At 49.0% G+C, this 20,761-nt stretch overlaps 1 protein-coding gene across 1 annotated transcript in view; it reads left to right on the top strand.

The window, feature by feature from the left end:
- The window catches only part of LOC118693885 (dynein axonemal heavy chain 9-like), a 142,498-nt gene that overhangs the window by 92,626 nt on the left and 29,111 nt on the right, over positions 1-20,761 (top strand). Inside the window, 3 exon segments of the mRNA XM_054516895.1 lie at positions 7,076-7,269; positions 11,311-11,459; positions 14,782-14,909. Of these exon segments, the coding sequence (XP_054372870.1) occupies positions 7,076-7,269; positions 11,311-11,459; positions 14,782-14,909 (471 nt within the window).

Genomic DNA, 20,761 nt, shown 5'->3' with positions numbered 1-20,761 from the left:
GGGCTGAGTTTAGACCCTGGCTCAGGCACAGCCTCACACAGGGCACGGTCCCACCTTCTGCCCACACCAGGGGTGTCCCAGGGCTGCAGCAGAGCCTGGGTGTGTGCCTGGCATCCCGAGCATCCCCTGGGCCAGCTGGGCTCTCCTCCAGCTTCACCACTGCTGATGGAGCCACTGGCTGTGCCCTCGTGGTCTGCAAAACCAAAACGTTTTGGTTTTGGCCCACGCTAGGAGGTGAGGGCTGTTCTGAGGACCCTAGGATGCCAGGCTCCCCCAGCTCCAGCTCCTCCACGGTGCCCTGGGGCTCCCTGTGGTGCACGTGGCTGTCCCCATGTCTGGCTGTTCCCAGGAGCTGGAAATGTGCATTTCCCCAGCCTGATTTCCTTTGTGATATTTCCTGCAGTGCCTCTTCAGCGCTGAATGCAGATGTGTCCCACGGGATAAGTGCAGTGAGTTAATGCACAGCAGGAATACACCTGGCCAGCCTGGATTACTTCTTATCCCAATCATCTCCCTCATCTTTTTCTGAAGAGGAAGAATTTTCATTATGTAGATATGAAAACCCCACTGAAAGGGCATTGTTTAATAGATGTGATGTTGAATAATGAGCTCTAAATACTGAATTCAGCTTTCGAGGAGGAGAACAGCCCTAGACAAAGTCGTATATTAACTCCATATTTATAATTTTGCAGAATGCAGATGATAAGATTGCGTATGTGGCTTAGGAGATAAAATACCAAATCATTTTTTTTTGCATTTAAGAAAACTGGATTTTTTTTTTTTTTTGGACAAAAGAACAAAAATCTCTCTTCCAACTTTCACTTCTTGCACTTTTTAGATGAGGAAATTTTTCATTCTTCTCCAAGATTCATTGTGGCACAATCTGCTGCATACATTGTGCTCTCTGTGCATATGCAATGTCCTTTGATCAGGCTGGTCAGACAGGAAAGGCTCGCAGCTCACAGCTTCCCTCCTACATTCAGGATTATTATTATGCAAGAAAATCATAGTTCTTAATTAAATATCTTCCATTAACTCAGTTCTTCAGATGCACAGCCTTTTAGAGCATCTTTGATAGAAAACATTGATTGTGACACTTCAATGGGCATTTATCTGCTCTCATCTAGAAGTTTCCTAAGGACATTCTTCTGTCCTCTGTATCAAGTCTCAGAGAAATATTCCCAATGTCTCACAGAAATGCTACTTGAGAAGGTTTTACCTTTTTTTTCCCCTTTTCTTTTCTAACCTGCTGGCTAATGATCTGATGCTTATCTGAAATATGGCACAGATTGTGATCGCATCAAATATTTAAGGACGCACTTTGTCGGTTTGATTGCAGAGTGGAAATTGAGTTTTTCTGGATGCTCTAAGCCTCTGTCTTTCCCTCTCAATCCTCCCTGACACAAAGCCTGCTGTCAGCTGAGCATTTGGAGTGTAAAAGCCTCTTCATCCTCTAAATGGGAGGAAAGAGAAGTAATGGCTGCATCCTGCCCTTGGGTCACACCAACCCCAGGCTGGGGCAGAGGGGCTGGAAAACTGGGAAAGGCCCTGGGGGTGCTGGAGACAGAGGCTGTACGTGAATCCAGGTGTGCCCAGGTGGGAAAGGGGCCAGTGGCACCTGGGCTGTGGCAGCAGGGCCGGGGCAGTGCCCGTCCCCTGTGCTGGCACTGCTGGGGCACCTCCAGTGCTGGGCACAGCTCTGGGACAGGAAGGACATGGAGGGGCTGGAGCGTGTCCAGGGCAGGGAACAGAGCTGGGGAAGGGCTGGAGCAGCTGGGGGAGCTGCAAAGGGGCTCAGCCTGGAGAAAAGGAGGCTCAGGGGGCCCTTGTGGCTCTGCACAGCTCCTGCCAGGAGGGGACAGCCGGGGGGGAGCTCTGCTCCCAGGGAACAGGGACAGGAGGAGGACAGGAGGGAACAGCCATGTGGATGTGGCATTTGGGGTCCTTTTTAACCTAAACAATTCTCTGATTCAGTGCTGAAGGACCTGTTGGAGCTCCCCATGGTGTGGCAGAGCCCTCTCCCTGGTTCCTTTCCCTGGCTGTGCTGGTGCACATGAGGAGCTCTGGAGATTGCAGACCCAGTGCTCAGCTCGACTCTGGCTGGCAGTGGACTCTGGAACCCTGGGGGTAAAACCAGAGCTTTCCCTGGGTTGGGGAATGTGAGATGGCTTTTCTTGGAGGCTCTCATGGCCTGTGTTTTCACAATGTGAGCTCAGAGCATCAGTGCACCCCAGTACCCCAACAGGAGCCCTGGGGCCACCCTCTGCCCTTCACTCAGACGCCTGAAAACACAACTGTGAGAAGAGAGTGAGGAGAGGGAAAGAGGAAAAGTTCTGTCTGAGGACCTCAAGACTGAGAGGCCAGGAGGGTCTGATCTCCAAGAGATTCCTCTGGAAGGGAAAAAGCATTTGGCTCCCTGTGTCAGTAAAGAGAAGAAATATGCAGGAAATATTCACAGCAGGCAGTGGACCTGGAGAGCTTTCCAGCAGGGGACACCTGGAGCAGCTGCCCCAGCTGAATTCTTGCAGAAAATGGGACATGTTTTCTCTTTCAGTTTTGCTGTGTGTTGGCCCATCTGGGATTTATAACAACCAAATCCAGGGAAGTTTTCAGAAATCCACAAGTACCATCTTTCAGCTGCCCTGGGGGACCCAGGCCCAGCTTCTGGTTCTGGCTGTGTGTCCCTGATTGCTGAGAGGCATCCAAGAGTGAAAAGGAAAGATGGAAAGCATGGCTTGGGAGAACAGCCTGACTTTGCAAGGCCTGTTCTCAAACCCACTTGAACAACCTTTTTAGAAAATGCAGAGAAAATGTCAACATGAACCCATCTGGGAAACATCTCAGGCAAAATGAGGAAAACATGGTGGGTGGCTGTAAGCAATGAGAATACAAAGATTGTGACTAAGTCTCATTTCTGTTTCTGACCTTTCCCATCAAGTGGAGCTGGCTCTAAGTATGCACTGGTAGGAAGGAGATGAGTGCTGGAGCCATTGTCCCCCCAGTTTATGATTTTTCACTGGAAATTTTCTGAGGAAAGGTGCTGAGATCTGATCCATCACTCATCAGACTGCTTGTGGCGTCCACCCTGGATGTTGTGATGCCCTGGGACCCTTCAGATAAACAGAGGGGGGTTGTACAGTGATGTGGTGAGGCTCTGCACACCTCCTGTCCCCATTAAAATGTAGAAGCAGCAAGGAGGAGTTTGAAGGGAGACAGGGGCATACAGTGCCTTGAGCTTGTCAGTCAGCTTTTATGGAAGAAATAAGGAGGGTTAAAATAACGTTTTTGGATTGAAAGTTGATTGAAGCTTGGCAAACCCCATCAAATCTTTATTTTCACCTTGGCAGAGATTTTTCTTATGAGTTAAATTATTCAGGTAGGGCAGCTAAACAGAAAATAACACCTTCAGTGTATGAGTAATGCAAGCCAAAACCTAGGATGGGAGAGATTGTAAATAATCCATCATCTGCTACATTAATTCCTCTAGTTAACAGTAGTATTTAAATGGAGCAATTCATCTGCCTGTACGTCTTTTTCCTGAGTGCTCCAATCTATCAATTGAAGCCAGGTGCAGCTCTGGCTCTGCCATTCTTCCAGGAGCTGTCATTTTCCAGCTGTTTGTGGGGATGCTGGTTTTCCTAAAGACTCCTGGGCCAGCTGCAGCAAATGAAAGCAAGGAATTATGAATGTTGGCTGAAACGTGCCCATGGACAGTGTGAGACCTTTACAAAGTGCTTGAGGGATCACAGAATTGCAGAGTTGTTAAGGTTGGAAAAGATCTTCAAGATCCTGGAGTCCAAACTTCTCCTGAATCCCACCATGGTCACCCAACCCCACCACAAAATTCACCCACCTGGGATTTAGAACAACCAAATCCAGGAAAGTTTTCAGAAATCCACAAGTACCATCTTTCAGCTGCCACTCCAAACCCCCTGAGCCCACCAAGGACCTCTGTGGAGCTCTGCTTAAAAACTGTGTAACACAATTCATGAATTCCACAGCTCCTTAATTCTGCAAGTGCAATCGTGACTAATCATCAGGATTTAATCATCTCACCGATTATTAAAACTGGGAGAATATTAAATACGATTTCTTTCCAGTGTTGGCAGGTTGTGTGATTTTTGTGGAGATATGTTTGATGTTCAGTGTGTTCCCTACAGAACATAATTTTTTAAAGCAGAGGCACAAGTTTTTTTTAAAGAAAAGCAAGATATGTTAGTAAAAACTGAAAGTAAAAACCAGATATAACCTGAAGCTTCAAATGATAATGATAGATTTTACAAAAACCCTCAAATTCCTTGATTTTGATTTCCTTCTGCCTTTTAAAACTCAGTCCCATGGCTGCTGGGGGGTGGGTGCAGACTCAAATGATAATGATAGATTTTACAAAAACCCTGAAATTCCTTTATTTTGATTTCCTTCTGTCTTTTAAAACTCAGTCCCATGGCTGCTGGGGGGTGGTTACAGACTGGGTGTTAGGAGGGTTCTGGCAGCTCTGCCTTTACTGGCTCTGTTTTATTTTCACCCTGTTTATGTCAGTGCAGGGCTCAGCAATGAGGGGATTTTGTCCTGCCTTGCCCTAGAGCTGTTCTCTACCCAGGTGATTCTGAGGATGGCTGTTTTAATTATGGAAATATTTTAAAATGCAAAACAATCTCTTTTTTTAAAAGGATAATTCCGTTTGGAACCGAGGGGAAGAAAACACAGTGCTGATATATGTGTTTGGGGTTTTTTAAAGATTTTAAACATCTTGTGAAGCAACACCTCAACTTGAGGCCAGTTTGAGCAGATGGCTTCCTTAGAGCAGTTGCCTTTAGTGATCAGAGCAAGTAATAAACGTCCAGAACTTGTTGTGCTGTGTCTGGCAGCAGGAGATTCCCCGTGTGCAGCAGCAGTGACAGCAGCCCTGGGTTCTCTTCTCCAAGGGCTCCTCTGCATTCTCAGGGATTCCTCTCCTCCCTGAACCCCCAGATGTTCTCCCCACAGGGATCCCCCCATTCCCTGGGATCCTTGGTGTGTGTGGGGAACATTCCCAGGCTCTGTGGTGGCATCCACCATTCCTGGCTGCAGCCAGTGCCTGATCCTTGCTGTGTTTCCTGCAGCTGTGGGGGACGGGGAGAGCTCCTCATCTGGGGATGTGTGAACCCCAGGGAGCTGCTGGTGCTCCAGCTCCACAGAAATGCTGCCAGAGAAAGCTGAAGTGATAAAGCAACTTGTGTGTGACTCACTGATTGAAAATCCACTTTCTCTGAGAAGATGGTGGATCCTCTCCCTGGGATGGTGTAAACAGCCCTTTTTTGCTGGAAAAGTCTCATTTTGAGGTATAAACTCAAGCCCCTCCTGTTTCCAGCCACCAGAGGTGATCACAGTGTGGGCTGCAAAGACAAGAGCTCGAGTCCTCCAGCCCTTTGGATCATTTTCTATTTTGACCAATATTTTTTGTCTCCCTCAATTTCCATGACAACTCTTAAGTGACAAAAGTACTTTTCATTATGTGGACAGAAATAGATGCCCTGCACAGGTTGATGTGCAGTTCCCATCTGCTGCCCCAATGCACCACTCCTGCCTGGGAACAGGGATCCTTTAGTGCTGGGCTAAGTTTCTTGGAAAAATTCACTACAGGAGTATTGAAAAGCAATTAATATTCACAGAAAGATTACTGATCCAGAGACCTTTCACTCCTCTGGCTTTTAAATAGAAGCATCTCCCATTCATACCATCACTCCTAATAAATGCTATTAACATTGTTGACTAATGACAATTTTAGTGTTTATTTATGTAATACAGAGGTTTTGTTTGCAATTAGAGCTTTCATGATTCTGCAATACGTTGTTCAGGGAGAGAGGGAGACCATCATTCCTGATTACATGTCTGTCATTTAGACAGAAAAAAGCAATTTTTCAGAGTCTCCCTTGTTAACATCAGCCAAGAGACTCTCGAAGCAGCAGCAGCCAAAGTTCTGAAGTGGTATTTTAAGTAAATCACGTCAAAAGTCAACAGTGAGAAGATGTTTTATATAAGCAGTTGCACTGAGAATTCCCCGAATTCAACATTTGCCGTTGTGTTCCGCTCAGCCAGGAGAGGTGCACTGAATACATTTACTGCTGCAGGGCCCGGGGCTTGGCAGGTCAGAACTTGTGCCAGCATTCCTGGGAACTTCAGTTTCTCATGTTTGGTGCTCCTGTTTCTGGGTTTTTCACAGAAATCAGGATAGGGCACTGAATTTGGAGCGAGTCCTTCTGTCGCTGACATTTCTCCTCGTTAGTGCAAATCCACACATGGAAACAGCAGCTGTTGGATCACTCCTGTGCTCACAGTCTCCATGGAATTCTCTGGATCCCCAGGACTTTGGCATGGGTGATTGATGCCTGGAGAGGCTGGACAGAGCTAAAGGAATAAAGTGGGGATTTGTTAAAGGGCCTCAAAGGATGCACCTTGGGCAGGGCAAGAGCCCAGCCAGGGCTGCACCCAAGGTGGGCCCAGGATGGACTCAGAGTCAGGAGTTTTCACCCTTTGATGAGTTCTGCTCCATTTCCACGCTGGGGTTCAGTGCCCAATCCCAGCTCCAGGTGATGCAGTCCCACCCTCCCAGGTTGCTCTCCTCCATTCCCTGCTGTTTGCACTTTTTGGGGCTGAGGCTGCAGCGGTGTCCTTGGTTCTGGGGCTGGGAAAGGATTGTTCTGTGTGCCTGAGCTGGGAGGAGACCTTGCTGACACTTTCTGTGCAGTTCAGAGTTATTTACCAGTGCAGTGCAGAGCCTGGGAAATAGGAAAGCTCCAAACAGGAGAGGAGTGCTCTTTCCTTTTTGGGTAATGAACAGGGTGTGCTGGTTGGTGCCAAAATCTTCCATCCTTCCCTGGATGAACCATCCAAGGAGATGAATGGTTCCAAACCATCTTTCCCTTCCCCGGAACCATCCAGGGAGAATGGACAAAATCTGCTCCTGATGGGTTTCTGGCCGTGGTGCCAGGCTCCAGCTCCCTGGTGGAGCAAAACACGAGGAGTCAGCAGAGTTAGAAAAATGGCCCTGGGGTACTCAGAATTGTTCTCCCTGACCTTCCTTGAATTCTTCCAGGCTCTCTCATCCATGGAGGAATTCAGAAACCTGGATCGGGACATTGAGGGCTCTGCGAAACGGTGGAAGAAATTTGTTGAGTCTGAGTGTCCAGAGAAGGAGAGGTTCCCCCAGGACTGGAAGAACAAGTCAGCCCTGCAGCGCCTGTGCATCCTGCGCGCCCTGCGGCCCGACCGCGTCCCCTGCGCCGTCAGGTGGGGCTGGGACACCCCTGGGGGCGGCAGGAGGAGCTCAGGGCTGTGCTGGGGTTTGGGAATGTCAGGACATTCTTAGCATGGGAATCCTGCAGCGTGGTTTCCTATCAGAGGTCTTGAATGAGCCCAGTGAGGGTGGGAGGCACCAGCACAGGATGCCCAGAGCAGCTGGGGCTGCCCCTGTGTAAGAGCTGAAATGAGGGATGTGGGACTCCAGGGGCTCTCCAAAATGCAGTTTATTGTACCCAAGGTGTCACAGCAGTGCAGGGTCCAGCAGCCATGGGTGACAGAGCTGTGCCCACAGCTGCCAGCTCCAGCTGCAGGCAGGCCTGGAGACCCTTTGGTTTTGGTTACAAATGCATTATAGACTTTTCTTTGCTGAGCATCTTCATACAGCAGAACCAATCTATCCCTTAGCTTTTACCTATAGCCTATCATAACTGCTATAATTACCATATTCATGTTACCATTCTCCAATCACTAAGAGTCAGTACATTGCAGTTTAAGCTAGAAGTTGTTTTTCAGTTTTCTTGCAGTGGAAAATTCTGAGACCTTTTTTCTACTTGCCACATTTGCTGCCTTGTTTGCCTGTGCTCTCTTTCTGCTTGGTAAAAACATCTTCTTGTTTGGGGTGGGTTTATCCTTTGCTCTAAGCCATAAAAACCCCTTCTAACTCACACACCCTTTGCCTCCTTGGTTATCCAGTGAGACTGGCTCAGCAATTCTTTTCTTCTATATCAAAACTTGCTTCCATCTCTATTCCTCCTTCAGATTCTACATTCAAAAATCTTTCTGCTAAGCACACATATCTGTGAGACTTTCTTGTCAAACTTTCATCCTTCCCAGCACCCCTGGATCCCTGGAATGCCAAGGCCAGGGTCTGGGGCAGCCTGGGACAGTGGGAGGTGTCCCTGCCCATGGGATGATCCCTAAGGTCCCTTCCAGCCCAAACCGTTGTGTGATTCATTGATCTCTGAACTCTGCAAGGCAATCAACACATGGGATTTCAGTGGAATTTCTTGCTTGGTGGGATGCAAGCTCTCTGCCACCACCAGAGATAGAGCAGGGATGGAGCAGTGTAAGCAGGGTGAGGGGCAGCCCTGCCAAGTCAGAAATGAGCATCACCACACAGGTGTTGCATATCTGCTGCTGGAACATCCATTTTAGTTATGAGATCAGTCTGAGCTTCTTCTTAGAATAGGAGTAGAAGTATAGGAGAATAGGAGTAGAATAGGAATAGAAGTAAAGGAGGTCTCACAGAGGTTTTCTCTCTTTCCCCTTTTTTTTTTTCCCTGTAAAATGCAAAATTTATGTGCAGCTGGTTCTGAAAGTTGTAGTGGTGAATTATGTAGTGAAGGTAACTGGGCGAGGCTAAACATCCTGGAGCCATGCAAAAGCAGCCTCCTTGTTCCAGGACAAACTAAAGGTCTTTCACTCCATGAGGATTTGGTTTTCCCCTTCCCTGGCCAATGTTTTGCCATTTCTGGGATGTCTCTCATGCTCCTGTTTCTCCAGTAGTTTATATTCCTGCACCACCTGATGTGCACACAGCAGGGTTTTTACTCAGTGTATGAACTGCATCTGTTTGTGCTTCAAGGTTCACAGAAAAACACAGATGAGACTGAGTGAATCTCCCCATGGTCACTGTTATTATTTTTTTATTAGAATAAATACTACAGTTTATCACAATACTAATACTATTCCACCTTTTTTCATTTCTTACTCTTATGGCTGGATTCTCCATGTGTCTCAGCTGAAAATATTGGTTTTCCTGTTGCTGTTTAGCTTGAGTAAAATCAGCTCTTGGAATTTTAGGTGCATTTATGCAACTATAATTCATTTCTTTCTTACTCTGACAGCTCAAAAATAACAGGAACATCAAATTTCAGCCCCTTTCCTGTCTCTCTTTCATGAAAAGGGAATCCAAGTTCAAAAGCTTGGCTGGATATTTTTAGGGTTTGGGCACATCAAGTTTTTCTGTTTGCACAGGAGTATTTAAATGGGTTTTGCATTGTTTTGTCTTGTTTCTTATCTCGAAGTGCAAACAGTAACAGTTCACTGAGCCTTCCCCAAGACTCTGGGGACTCTTGAAATGCAACTCAGTTATCAATACCTCAGTGTGCCAACAGGAAACACCTCACTGGTGACCATGGACATCATGGCCAGTCCATGGGTGCATTTTAGGAGTAATATTGTGCCATGGGGGATTTTAGGTGCCCTGGAATATCCCAAGCTCATTTCCAGCTGCTGTTCAGGAAGCTCTAAGCCCCTTTGTGTCCCACCTCATGTGTCCCTGCTCTGTGATGATGGTGCAGGATTTCTTTGGGATTTAAGATGATCCAAGCCTGTAATGGGAAGTTGGGTGTTCCAGCCACTCTTCCTAGCAGATCCCTGGGGATGTTTGCCCAGCCTGGTTCATTCCCTGGACCCAAGGAGCATCAGGAGAAGTCCCCGAGTCACTCCTTAGAGCTTCAGGGCCAGCAGTGCACCAAAACTGTAATTTCCTGAGAAAGGATTATCCCCTGTAAATCTCTTTTCCCCTTCAATCTTATTGAAGAACATCAGCAAAAAGCTTCTGGTAGCACCTTGTGTTTCTGAGTCCCCAAGGCACTGTTTCAAAAAGCTGAGATGTGAAGTAAAACAAGAGTGTTGTGACCTTAAATCTGATGGACTTGGTTAAATTTTGTGACCTGAACCTTTCCAGCAACAATTTTGACCCTGAACAGAAAAATCTACAACCAAATCTTGACCTTGAACAGAAAAATCTTCTTGAAGGAGAGGTACCAAAACTGTGGAAGCTTTTTTTATTTTTTTTTAATTGCAGTCCCTTAGGCATTTCTATTCCAACTGCCTTTCACCAGTCCTTGAAGGAGGTTCTCAGCTCTCTTAGAAAGAATTTGGCTGCCTTCAAAAGGCCTGAGTAATCCATCTGAGCTGCAGCAGCATTCCTGGGGTTTGAATATAACATTGCTACCTTTGAATCAGTGCTCGGTGTCTCTCTTTTTGCAAAGCACTGATGTCAGGAGCTCACCCTGGGGGAATCCAGCCAGAACATTCTCCACGCACCGGCTCCGCTCCAGCAGCTGCTGTGGAGCTGAGCCTTTCCCTGTTCGCTCCTTTGAATTTTTCCTTGTCGCTCTCATGCTAAGGCTCCATGCTCCAGACATTCTTAGACCTCTTCCCTTTCAGCTTAGCAGATCAAAGCAATTGTGTAAATCATCTGGACTTGGTGTGGATGGCTGCTTCCTCTGCAAGGCTGCTTGGCTTGCACAACACGTGGCAGGTGCTTGTATCTTGTACCTCAACTCATTTCTTCCCTCCTGAGATTCCTGAGTCAGTGCTTGAATTGTGCCTCTGAATGCAGCTCCCACTGCTCTCCCTTCCCATTTCCTTTGTCTGCCAGAGGCTGCTGTGTCCTGTGGCATCCCAGCCCTGTACAGAGCACCAGGCATTGCTGCTGAGGGACAGCCCAGCCTACAGAGCCTCTCCGCAACTATTTCCTGCTCGTTTTCCTAAGTTCACTTTCTAAATCATTTGAAGGATCAAAATGAAGTCTGATTGCAGGACAAGTTCTATGAGGAGAGGCTGGGGGAGCTGGGAAGGGGCTCAGCCTGGAGCAAAGGGGGACCAGGGGGAACTTCTGGCTCTGCACAGCTCCTGACAGGAGGGGACAGCCAGGGGGGTCAGGCTGTGCTCCAGGGAACAGGGACAGGAGCAGAGAAAACAGCCTCAAGTTGCACCAGGAAAGGTTTAGATTGAATATTAGGGGAAAACTTTTCCAGCTGAAGGATTATCAAACCGGGGCACCACCCCTGGAAGTGCTCAAAAGACCTGTGGATGGGACACTTGAGAACATGGCTTAATGGTGAACACAGTGGTGCTTGACAATGGTCACACTTGATAACCTTGGGACTCTTCTCAAACCTTAATTCTGGGATTCACAATTCTGGGATTCCATCATAATTAATCGATTATTTGCAGGGGAATCTGCATTTTCTGAACAAAGTGGCAATTTTTTTTTTTTTTTTTTCTCTCTGGCAGAGATTTTGTAGAAGAAAAGCTGGGCAGCAAATATGTGGCGGGGAGATCCCTGGATTTTGCCACGACCTTTGAGGAATCAGGGCCTGGCACCCCCATGTTTTTTATCCTGTCCCCAGGAGTGGACCCACTGAAGGATGTGGAGAAACATGGTAAATCAATCCTGTCCCCAGGCACAGCACAGCCTTGCTATTTATCTGCTGCATTATTATCTTAGCACGACATGCCTGTTTTGTTTGGATTTTTTTTCCCTCATCTCTTTGTAGATAATGAAGTAATTTGTTAAAAATAGATAATTGTGAGAGGACGCGATGGGATTTTGCTTTGGTTTTATTGTTTTTCTTAAAGTTTTTTTTGGATTTTCATCTGAAGTTTAATTTAAACTTGTGTTTTTCCTGCCCTGCCTGGATTCCCAGTGTGGTTCTCAGTGCAGGGGTCTCTGAGCTGGGTTTGTGCACAACCTGTAATTTACGTCAGAGATCTCTCACACGCTGTCAGATGCTTGTTGCCAAGAAAGGTTGAACCAAAGGACCCTTGAGGTCCCTTCCAACCTGCTATTCTGTGATTTTACGATCACTAAAAATAAGCAACAGCTCCCTGTAACAGATTGCTGCTTTATGGCAAAGTTTCCAGCTTTCCTGCCATCCTTCCTGAGCTGACTTCCATGTGGATGCTCAGCTGTAGAGCTGTCAGCTGGCTCCAAAGGGCCTTCTGTGAGATGCCTCCCTTGGGAAGGCACTGATGCCCCTGTCCCCAATGGCTGCAGCCACTGCTGTGCTCCAAAGCTGCCCTTGTGTGGAATTTACTCTGGGTCTTGGCTCCGCTCTGGAAAAATTCTCATTTTCAGCCTGAACGTCCCTCTGGAGCAGAGGAGTCTGATGCCTTTGGGGCTGGACAGGACAAAACATCATCCAGGCTGGCACAATGACTTGTGCATTCCTTTTCCTCTCCACAATGCACCCAAAATAATCTTTGAGTGAGCCTTTACCAACATGGCCAGGAGCAGCTGTCAGAGCTGTTCAACTTTGCTCATTCTGGGGAATTCTTGGGCTCAGCTTTGCATTTCAAGCTCTTTCTGCCCCCAAACCAGGTGCCATTACTGGAAATTAAAGGCACACCCCCAAAAGAAGCTCCTGTGGTGTTCCTGCCTTCCCTTTGGAGCCACCCTGGTGATCCTGTCTCTCCCTGTTATTTCCTTGTATGGGAAATGAAGCAGTAAAATCAAACCATGTGTGCTTTAATTGGAATTGTAAAGATGAGCGTAGCTGAGCACCTGGGGTTAGCCAGCCAGAAAAGTTACAGCAAGAAGCAGCAAAAAGAGAAGAAATTAAAGAAAATCACTGCCACAGAGCAGCTGCACTGGCCTTCCAGCTGCCTCACTGGGGTTTTGCTTGTTATTAACATTTCTCTGTCCTTCATTAGGTTTTATTAAAGTGCTGGATAATTCCTGTGAATGGAAGTCAGCTTCTTGCAGATGCTGCCCACCCATGGGATCTTTCCTTGGCATCACAGGGAGGGCTCTGCAGCAATCACTGCTGGGCTGGAAGGGCTTTGTGCCCTCCCTGAGTGCCCATCCCCTCCCCTGTGCAGCCAGCAAGGAGGGAGCAGGGCTGGCACTGCCAGGGCAGGCTCACTGATACCCCTCTGCAGTGGAAATAATAATAATAATAATAATAATAATAATAATAATAATAATAATAATAATAATAATAATAATAATAATAATAACAACAATAGATGCTCATTTATTACTCATCCCCTGGCCTGGGGTGTGTTCACAGGGGTCTGAGGATGAGGGAAGAGATGAGGATCTGACTCCATGTTTCAGAAGGCTGATTTATTATTTTATTATATATATCATATTAAAACTATACTAAAAGAATGGAAGAAAGGATTTCATCAGAAGGCTGGCTAAGAATAGAAAAGGAAAGAATGAATAACAAAGGCTTGTGGCTCAGACTGTCCGAGCCAGCTGGGCTGTGATTGGCCATTAATTAGAAACAACCACATGAGCCCAATCCCAGATGCCCCTGTTGCATTCCACAGCAGCAGATAACCATTGGGTACATTTTGCTCCTGAGGCCTCTCAGCTTCTCAGGAGGAAAAATCCCAAGGGAAGGATTTTCCATAAAGATGTCTGGGACTGCCTGGCTCTCTGATTTGCCCCATCCCCTCTCCAGGCAGAGGATCATGAAGGCAGAGGAGAAGATCAGCAGCTTTGAAAGTTGGCAGCAGCCAGAGATGGTGGGCAAGAGAGCTGGGAAGGAGAGCTGGGAGCTCTGAGATGGGGGCAGAGCTGTGTCCCAGGGGAAGCTGTGCTGAGGCTCAGCAGAGAGCTGGAGTTTGGAGGTTTGTTCTCCTCATGGCCATCTGTTCCCAGTCCTGTACCACGAGATGGTTCCTAAGCCTTGCAAGACAAATCTCTTCCTTGTTTCTCTCTGAAACCTGCCTGCTTTTGGCAGGAACTGGGAATTCAGGGCACACCACCTGCAGGAAGGCAGACCTGCATGCAGAGATAAGTGTGGGCAATCCCCAGGGATCACTGTGGGGATGAGTCCTGGCTCCCTGGCTGAGCCAAGCCCATCCTGGGGATGTTTGTGGGGCTGTTTTCTCCTGCAGCACACATTGGGTTTTTCTTCTGAGGTGCACAGAGCAGGGAGAGCTGGTTGTGCTGTGAGAGGAGCAGCAGGACAGACCCAAAGCCTGGCCAGGGGATTTGCAGCCATGAGCACAGAAATGATCTGAGCCACTGGGATGCTCCAGAGGGACCAGGGGAGGCTGAAGGATCATCAGAGACCAGTGAGGGGACAGGAGGAGCTGCAGGGCAGGGAATGACAGGGATGTGGGGCTGCACCTGCCTGGAGAGGGGAAAATCACAGAGATGGGGCAAATCCCAGAGCCAGGGCACCAGCCCAAGGCAGGGGATGAGTGATAAATGAATATCAGTTGTGATTCCCTCCTCCCAGCACTGCAGAGTGAGCCTGCCCTGGAGGGACACTGGGATCTGTCCCAAACCACCCCAAGCCCCTTCCCATGGGCTTTGCTGAGAAACCTGGAGGGTTTCTCTCTGCTCTCCAAGCCCCAGACACCTGGGAGGCCTTGCTTGAGGAAGCTCCCAGGGATTTCATTTCATTCCAGCTGCCCTCTCCAAGCCCAGCCTGCATTGCAGGGGCTTTTCCCCACCCAGTGTGGGTGTTCAAAGCCTGGCTAATCAGCAGGAAAAGATTTTCATTTCTGATCACTGTAAAATGTGTTTTTACACCAGGTTGCAGGGGAATAATGTTCTTTAAACAAGGAGCGCTTGGTAATGAGGCACCTTTGTGTGGATGCTGCACTGTAATTAAAAGAGTTTGGGGGAAGCTGCTGCTGGGTGAGCACTTGGGCAAGGAGAGGTGACAAGAGAAGTGATATCAGGAGTGTGAGAGCTCATGTGTGAGGGTTTGGCACCTGCACTCACTCCTTGTTCCCTCCCAGGGAAGAAGCTGGGCTACACCTTCAACCACAGGAACCTCCACAACGTTTCCCTTGGACAAGGCCAGGAGCTGGTGGCTGAACAAGCTCTGGATGTGGCTGCAAAGGAGGGACACTGGGTCATCCTCCAGGTACGGGGCTGGGGGCCAGTCCTGCTCCTCACCCAGCTTGGTGTCCCCTCCGTGAGGGGACATGGACACGGTGTCACCTGTGTGTCCCCAGCAGCCACCTCTGCCTGGGATCAGGCTCTGTCAGGTTGGGTTTCTCCTCCTGGAGCTGGTGGTGGGCAATTTGAAGAAATTTGTAGGGGCAATTTGCAGAAATTAAGCAAATTTCGGCCTCCCAGGCAGATTAGTCCCTTCACCTACCCAGGGAAGCAAGAGCTCTGTGGTTGTGTACCTTAAATCAGTATTTCCCTGTCAGGGTTTTGGTCCCCTCACAAGAGAACCATTTTAGTGTGAGTGTGTATCTGGACTGTCTGGGAAGGAAGAGACAGCTTGAAGGAGCTAAGCAGGGCCTCCCAGGCTGATTTTGTCTCTTCAGCTACCCAGGGAGGCGAAGGGGAGCACAGCAAAGGCTGTGAGATTGTCTAACCTAAGTTTGCACTTCCCTGTCATGGTTTTGGTCCCTTCACAAAAAGACTGAAAACTTCAGTGCAAAAGGTAAAGCTGAATTTTATGCTCTGCTTGCTAAATACAATGGCACCTCCTCCAGGAGGAGAAGAATGGGCAAACTGCAGTTGGTTTATTGATGCTGAAATCCTCTCTGTGTTGTTTTTGCACTCTGGGATCAGTTATGGAACCATCACTAGTGGATTATGACAGGTGTGCAGTGCAGGAACCTGTTCCACACCTCCCTGGGCCTTGGTTTGCTCCATGACTGAATGAAGAGCTCTGTCCTGAGAGCCCCTGGGCTCTTCCTCTGCCCCTGCACCTCTGAGAGCACGGAGGGGCCACTCAGGGAGGGAACTCTGCAGTGGGGCTGGCTCCCCTGGGTGCTATTCACGTACCCTGAACAGAGAGAGACAGAATTCCCTTTCTCAGGATTTCTCCTGGGGAAGGCAGAGACAGAATTCCCTTTCCCAGGATTTCTCCTGGGGAAGGCAGAGACATAATTCCCTTTCCCAGGATTTTTCCTGGAGAAGGCAGAGACATAATTCCCTCTCCCAGGATTTCTCCTGGGGAAGGCAGAGACATAATTCCCTTTCCCAGGATTTTTCCTGGAGAAATCAGAGACATAATTCCCTCTCCCAGGATTTTTCCTAGGGAAGGCAGAGACAGAATTCCCTTTCTCAGGATTTCTCCTGGTGAAGTCAGAGACAGAATTCCCTTTCTCAGGATTTCTCCTGGGGAAGTCAGAGACAGAATTCCCTTTCTCAGGATTTCTCCTAGGGAAGGCAGAGACATAATTCCCTTTCCCAGGATTTTTCCTGGAGAAGGCAGAGACAGAATTCCCTCTCCCAGGATTTTTCCTGGGGAAGGCAGAGACAGAATTCCCTCTCCCAGGATTTCTCCTGGGGAAGGCAGTGAGAAGCACAGAGGGAGAAGAGAAAACAATTCTCATCTCCACTTGCTGCTCCTGTTGTTTTTGCACATGTGGAATGTGTTATGGAGATTGTTCACTGAGGGATTTGTTAATTGGACCCTGGTGAGGGTTTTTTTGGATTCATTGGCCAATGGGGTCAAAGCTGTGTTGTGACTTTTCGGGACAGTCATGGGTTTTTCTTTAGTATTTTTTAGTATAGTTACAATAAAGTATTAGTGTAATATAGTATAGCTTAATAAAGCAATATTCTTTGTTCAGCCTCCTGAACCAGGGGTCAGAGCTCATTATTCCCTACCTTGAGGATGCCCTGCATCAATACCCCCGAGCATCCCAAAGTGGGGAAATGCTGCCAGCTCTCATCCCAGCCCCACAAAGTGCCTCAGAGGCTCTGGGGTGTGGAGGGAGCTCTGTCTCTGTCAGGTGCTCTCTGGAGCCCTTCATTCAGGGAGCCTTTGGGTTTCCTGATGTGCACTCGCTGATGTCAGCTCTCATTACAGGTTCTGGGAACCCCTCTGATTTCCTTGATGTGGATTATATAAACTTTCATTATCACTGAATTGTTTGCATAAAATTAGATTAAGACAAAGCTCTGAGCCCTGATCTGAGCCTGCAGGCCTGGTTATGAATTGAAATTAAATATCCTTGATATTTTGATCCTAATTTTTGCCTTTTTTTTTTTGCAAGCTCCCTCTTAGGTAAACAATGCTGAGCTCCTCTAGAGCTTTTAATATACAGAGGGCTGCAATCCTGGCATCTGCCTTTGAGGTGGTGCAGATGGAAATATGCAGCTTTTTGAGCCATTCAGTAATGCAGAGTGAAAAGTTCTTTTCTACAGTGCTGGTGTGCTGCTGTAAAGGATCTGTCAGCAGTGCCAGGCCCCATGTGCTGTTTCAGTGCTAACAGACAAGCACTGGGGGCCTGAAGGGTTTTTATTGCATCCATTCCCATCTTCTCTGGCAGTCGGAGCAATCAGTAAGAGGTTAGGCAGACACTGAAGGCTAAATCAGCAGAATTCCTCCCTGGGAGGGTGCCCAGAGCAGCTGGGGCTGCCCCTGGATCCCTGGCAGTGCCCAAGGCCAGGCTGGAGCAGCCTGGGACAATTGGAGGTGTCCCTGCCATGGAGGGGTGGCATGGGATGGTTGGGCTCTGCTTCACTCAGGGGGGGATCAGAGCAGCATTTGCCATTTGGTTTATCTAGCAAGATCTTTCCTGAGAGGCTTTGGTGACAAATGCCTCACAAACAGCTCCAGGAGTGTTTGTACAAGATCTGGAATGACACAGATGACTCAATTTACGAAAGTGCCACAGGATTTGTGGATCATTGCATTAATAATAAAAGAGAGGCCAGAGCAGATCTCAGGGTAGTTTTACCCAGATTAATTAAACTCATTATTTGAAGGCTGTATCCCACCCACAGCACAGTTATACCCAGGCTTCCCATTTGTTTTTGAGCAGACAAAAAGCAACTGTTAGCTTTGCTCCTGTATTTTATCATCCCTGACCAACAGCTCAGCTCACGTGGAGCTCACACCCACGTCCTCCAGGACAAACACCTGAGGGGATCATCTGGGTGGCTTTTTCACACGTGGCTCATTACTGGTTCTTGATTGGGACCAGACATAATGGGAGTCACATCTTGGAGCATTAATGAGCCAGTGAATGAGGTTTGGGAGGTTTTTGTTGGATGACAGGAGCAGGATCACTGCTGTGCTGGGAAGGGCTGTCCTAGGGCCACTTCCTCTCAGTCCTGTTGCCTTCTGACACCACAGGAGGCAAAACAAAGACAAAAACACCCTGGGAAAAGTTCCTCAGCTCACTCTGAAAATGGAGCTTTTTATAAATTACTTATTTAATGAGAAAGAACAGCAGAAATCCTCCCAATCCTGCATTTCCATGGGCAGATAATCCCCCTCACCCTGGCAGAGCCTGGCCAGAGCTCCCTGCCCCTTCAGCACCCGTGCTGTTCCTGTCTGGTGGCTTCAGCTTTGCTGAGCTCTGGTACAGGGTGCTGACAGGTGAGTGAACCCACAGCTAAAATGATTCTCTACAAATACAAATGGTCCAGCTGCAGAAGAGGAGCCCCTGAGGCCAAAATGCAGCTCTTTAAAGGAGCCTTTGTTGCCTGAGGGCTGCAGAACAGCCCAGCTCAAGCCCAGCAGCTGCTCTGCTCCTGCCATTGGTGCTGAAGGGCTGAGCTTGATCTCTGAGCTCCACAAAAACCCCATTTATAGCAGGTTCAGCCTCTGGGTCTCCTTAGCAACACTTGAGAGCTTTGGAGGGCCTGGAAGCCTCTGCATTCCATTGGGGGGTGCAGGCAGAGCTCACTGCCAGCTCCTCGTGGCTCTGGGGGCAGGAGCAGCTGGGCCCACAGCTGGAGATGCTCTGTGCAGCCTGGAGAAGAGATGGTTCCATCAGCCTGGGGGGTGGGCAGTAAAGACCAGGCTCTCCCAGTGGTGTCTGGTGATGGGGACAACCTGAAATTCAGGAAATTCCATTGAAATGTAAATACCATTTTTTTTTTCCCCGTGTGAATGGCCAAACAGGGGATGGGGTTGCCTGTGCAGTTTGTGGTGTTTTCATCCTTGGACACATCCAAAAGCTCCTGGGCCTGTTCCTGGGTCACTGCACTGCCTGGCCCTGCTTTGGGCAGAGGGGGATGCCAGAGGTGTCTCCACCCCAGTGGCTCTGAGATCTCTGCATTCCCATTCTGCCTGTCCATGGATCCGGTGTCCCTGCTGCCTGCAGTGCCCTCTGTGCAGGCAGGAAGGAGCTTTTTGCACTCAGCCATGAGTCAGCACCAGCTCTGTCTGCTCTGTCTCCCTCTCAGAAGCCTTTGCTGACCCAGTGGCCACCCCAGTCCCAAATGGGGTTGATCAGCTAAACAGCAAAGACACAGAGAAATTTGTTTGTGTTTGTTCAGATGCATGTTTGAATGCACTGATGCAGGGAAGAGCTCAGACTTTAGATATTCCCAATTTAATTGTAGTCTTCACCCATTAGCCAAAATGTCACTTCCCTCTCTTTGTGATCAAGTTAATTTAATTCTTGAGCATCTTTCCATTTTCCTTGGTTGCTGCTTCACTGAGTCAGGTTCATGGATTAAATTGAATAACAGTGAGCTCCTGGAGCAAAACTGTGTGAGATTCATCACTGTATCAGAAATCCCAGAGTCCCAGGATGGGTTGGAAGGACCTCTGGAGATCATCTGGAGACCCCTCTGCTCCAGCAGGGTCAGCTGGAGCACAGGTCCAGAGGAGGCGCCAGGGTGATCAGAGGGATGGGGCAGCTCTGCTGGGAGAGCTGGGGGTGTTCAGGCTGAGGATTGCTCTGAAGTGAACTGAGTGTGGCCTGAAGGGGCTCTGAGAGAGCTGGAGATGGACTTTGGAAAGGGATGGAGGGACAGGACACAGGGAATGGCTCCCATTGACAGAGAGTGGGTTTAGATGGGATCTTGGGAATGAGGAATTGTTCCCTGGCAGGGTGGGCAGGCCCTGGCACAGGTGCCCAGAGCAGCTGTGGCTGCCCCTGGGTCCCTGGCAGTGCCCAAGGCCAGGCTGGGCAGGGCTGGGAGCAGCTGGGACAGGGGAAGGTGTCCCTGGGACGGTGGGAGATGTCCCTGGGACAGTGGGAGATGTCCCTGGGACAGGGGAAGGTGTCCCTGCCCATGACAAGGAGTTGGAATTGGATGAGCTTTCAGGTCCCTCCCAACCCACCCCTTCCCATGGTTCTGTGATTCTGACACCACATCCCAGGCCAGGCTGGTGGCATCTCCTGGCCAGGCCAAGCCCTGGGCACAGCAGTGCCCTTCCCTGTCCCCTGGGGTCCCCCAGCACCATGCAGTGAGCAGGGGCAGGGCTGGGCTGGCTCTGGCTGGGCAGCCTGGCTGGCACAGGGATGGAAAACCAGGGAATGTTTTCCCTGAGGTCTCCCAGAGAATGAGGCTTTGTACAAACATCAGTTTTCTTTGCTGCAGGAGGGATTTGTGAGGAGGGCTGGAGGAGAGGGGCACTCTGGGGCAGGGCAGGGTCCCCAGGTGCTGCCAGCACAGGGAGGGGAGCCTGTGCTGCTCCGTGTCCATGTGGTGCTGTCCCTGATGGTTGCCATGGCAATGCTGGCTGTGATCTGTGTTCTGCCTGTGCAAGCACAGGGGCTCGGCAGGGAACTCCTCCCAAAGGAAAACTCTGGTGCTCCCATGGCCCTGCAGCACTGCCCTGAGAGGGGAAACAGCACAGGGATGGGGATGGGATGGGATGGGATGGGGATAGGGATGGGATGGGATGGGGATGGGGATGGGATGGGATGGGCAGTGGGGATGGGATGGGATGGGATGGGATGGGATGGGATGGGGATGGGGATGGGATGGGATGGGATGGGATGGGGATGGGGATGGGATGGGATGGGATGGGATGGGATGGGATGGGATGGGCAGTGGGGATGG

Source organism: Molothrus ater, chromosome 19, assembly GCF_012460135.2.
Source record: "Molothrus ater isolate BHLD 08-10-18 breed brown headed cowbird chromosome 19, BPBGC_Mater_1.1, whole genome shotgun sequence".
Lineage (NCBI taxonomy): Eukaryota > Metazoa > Chordata > Aves > Passeriformes > Icteridae > Molothrus > Molothrus ater.
Note: the sequence above shows the minus strand (reverse complement) of the source record. Positions and strands in the feature narration are given on the sequence as shown.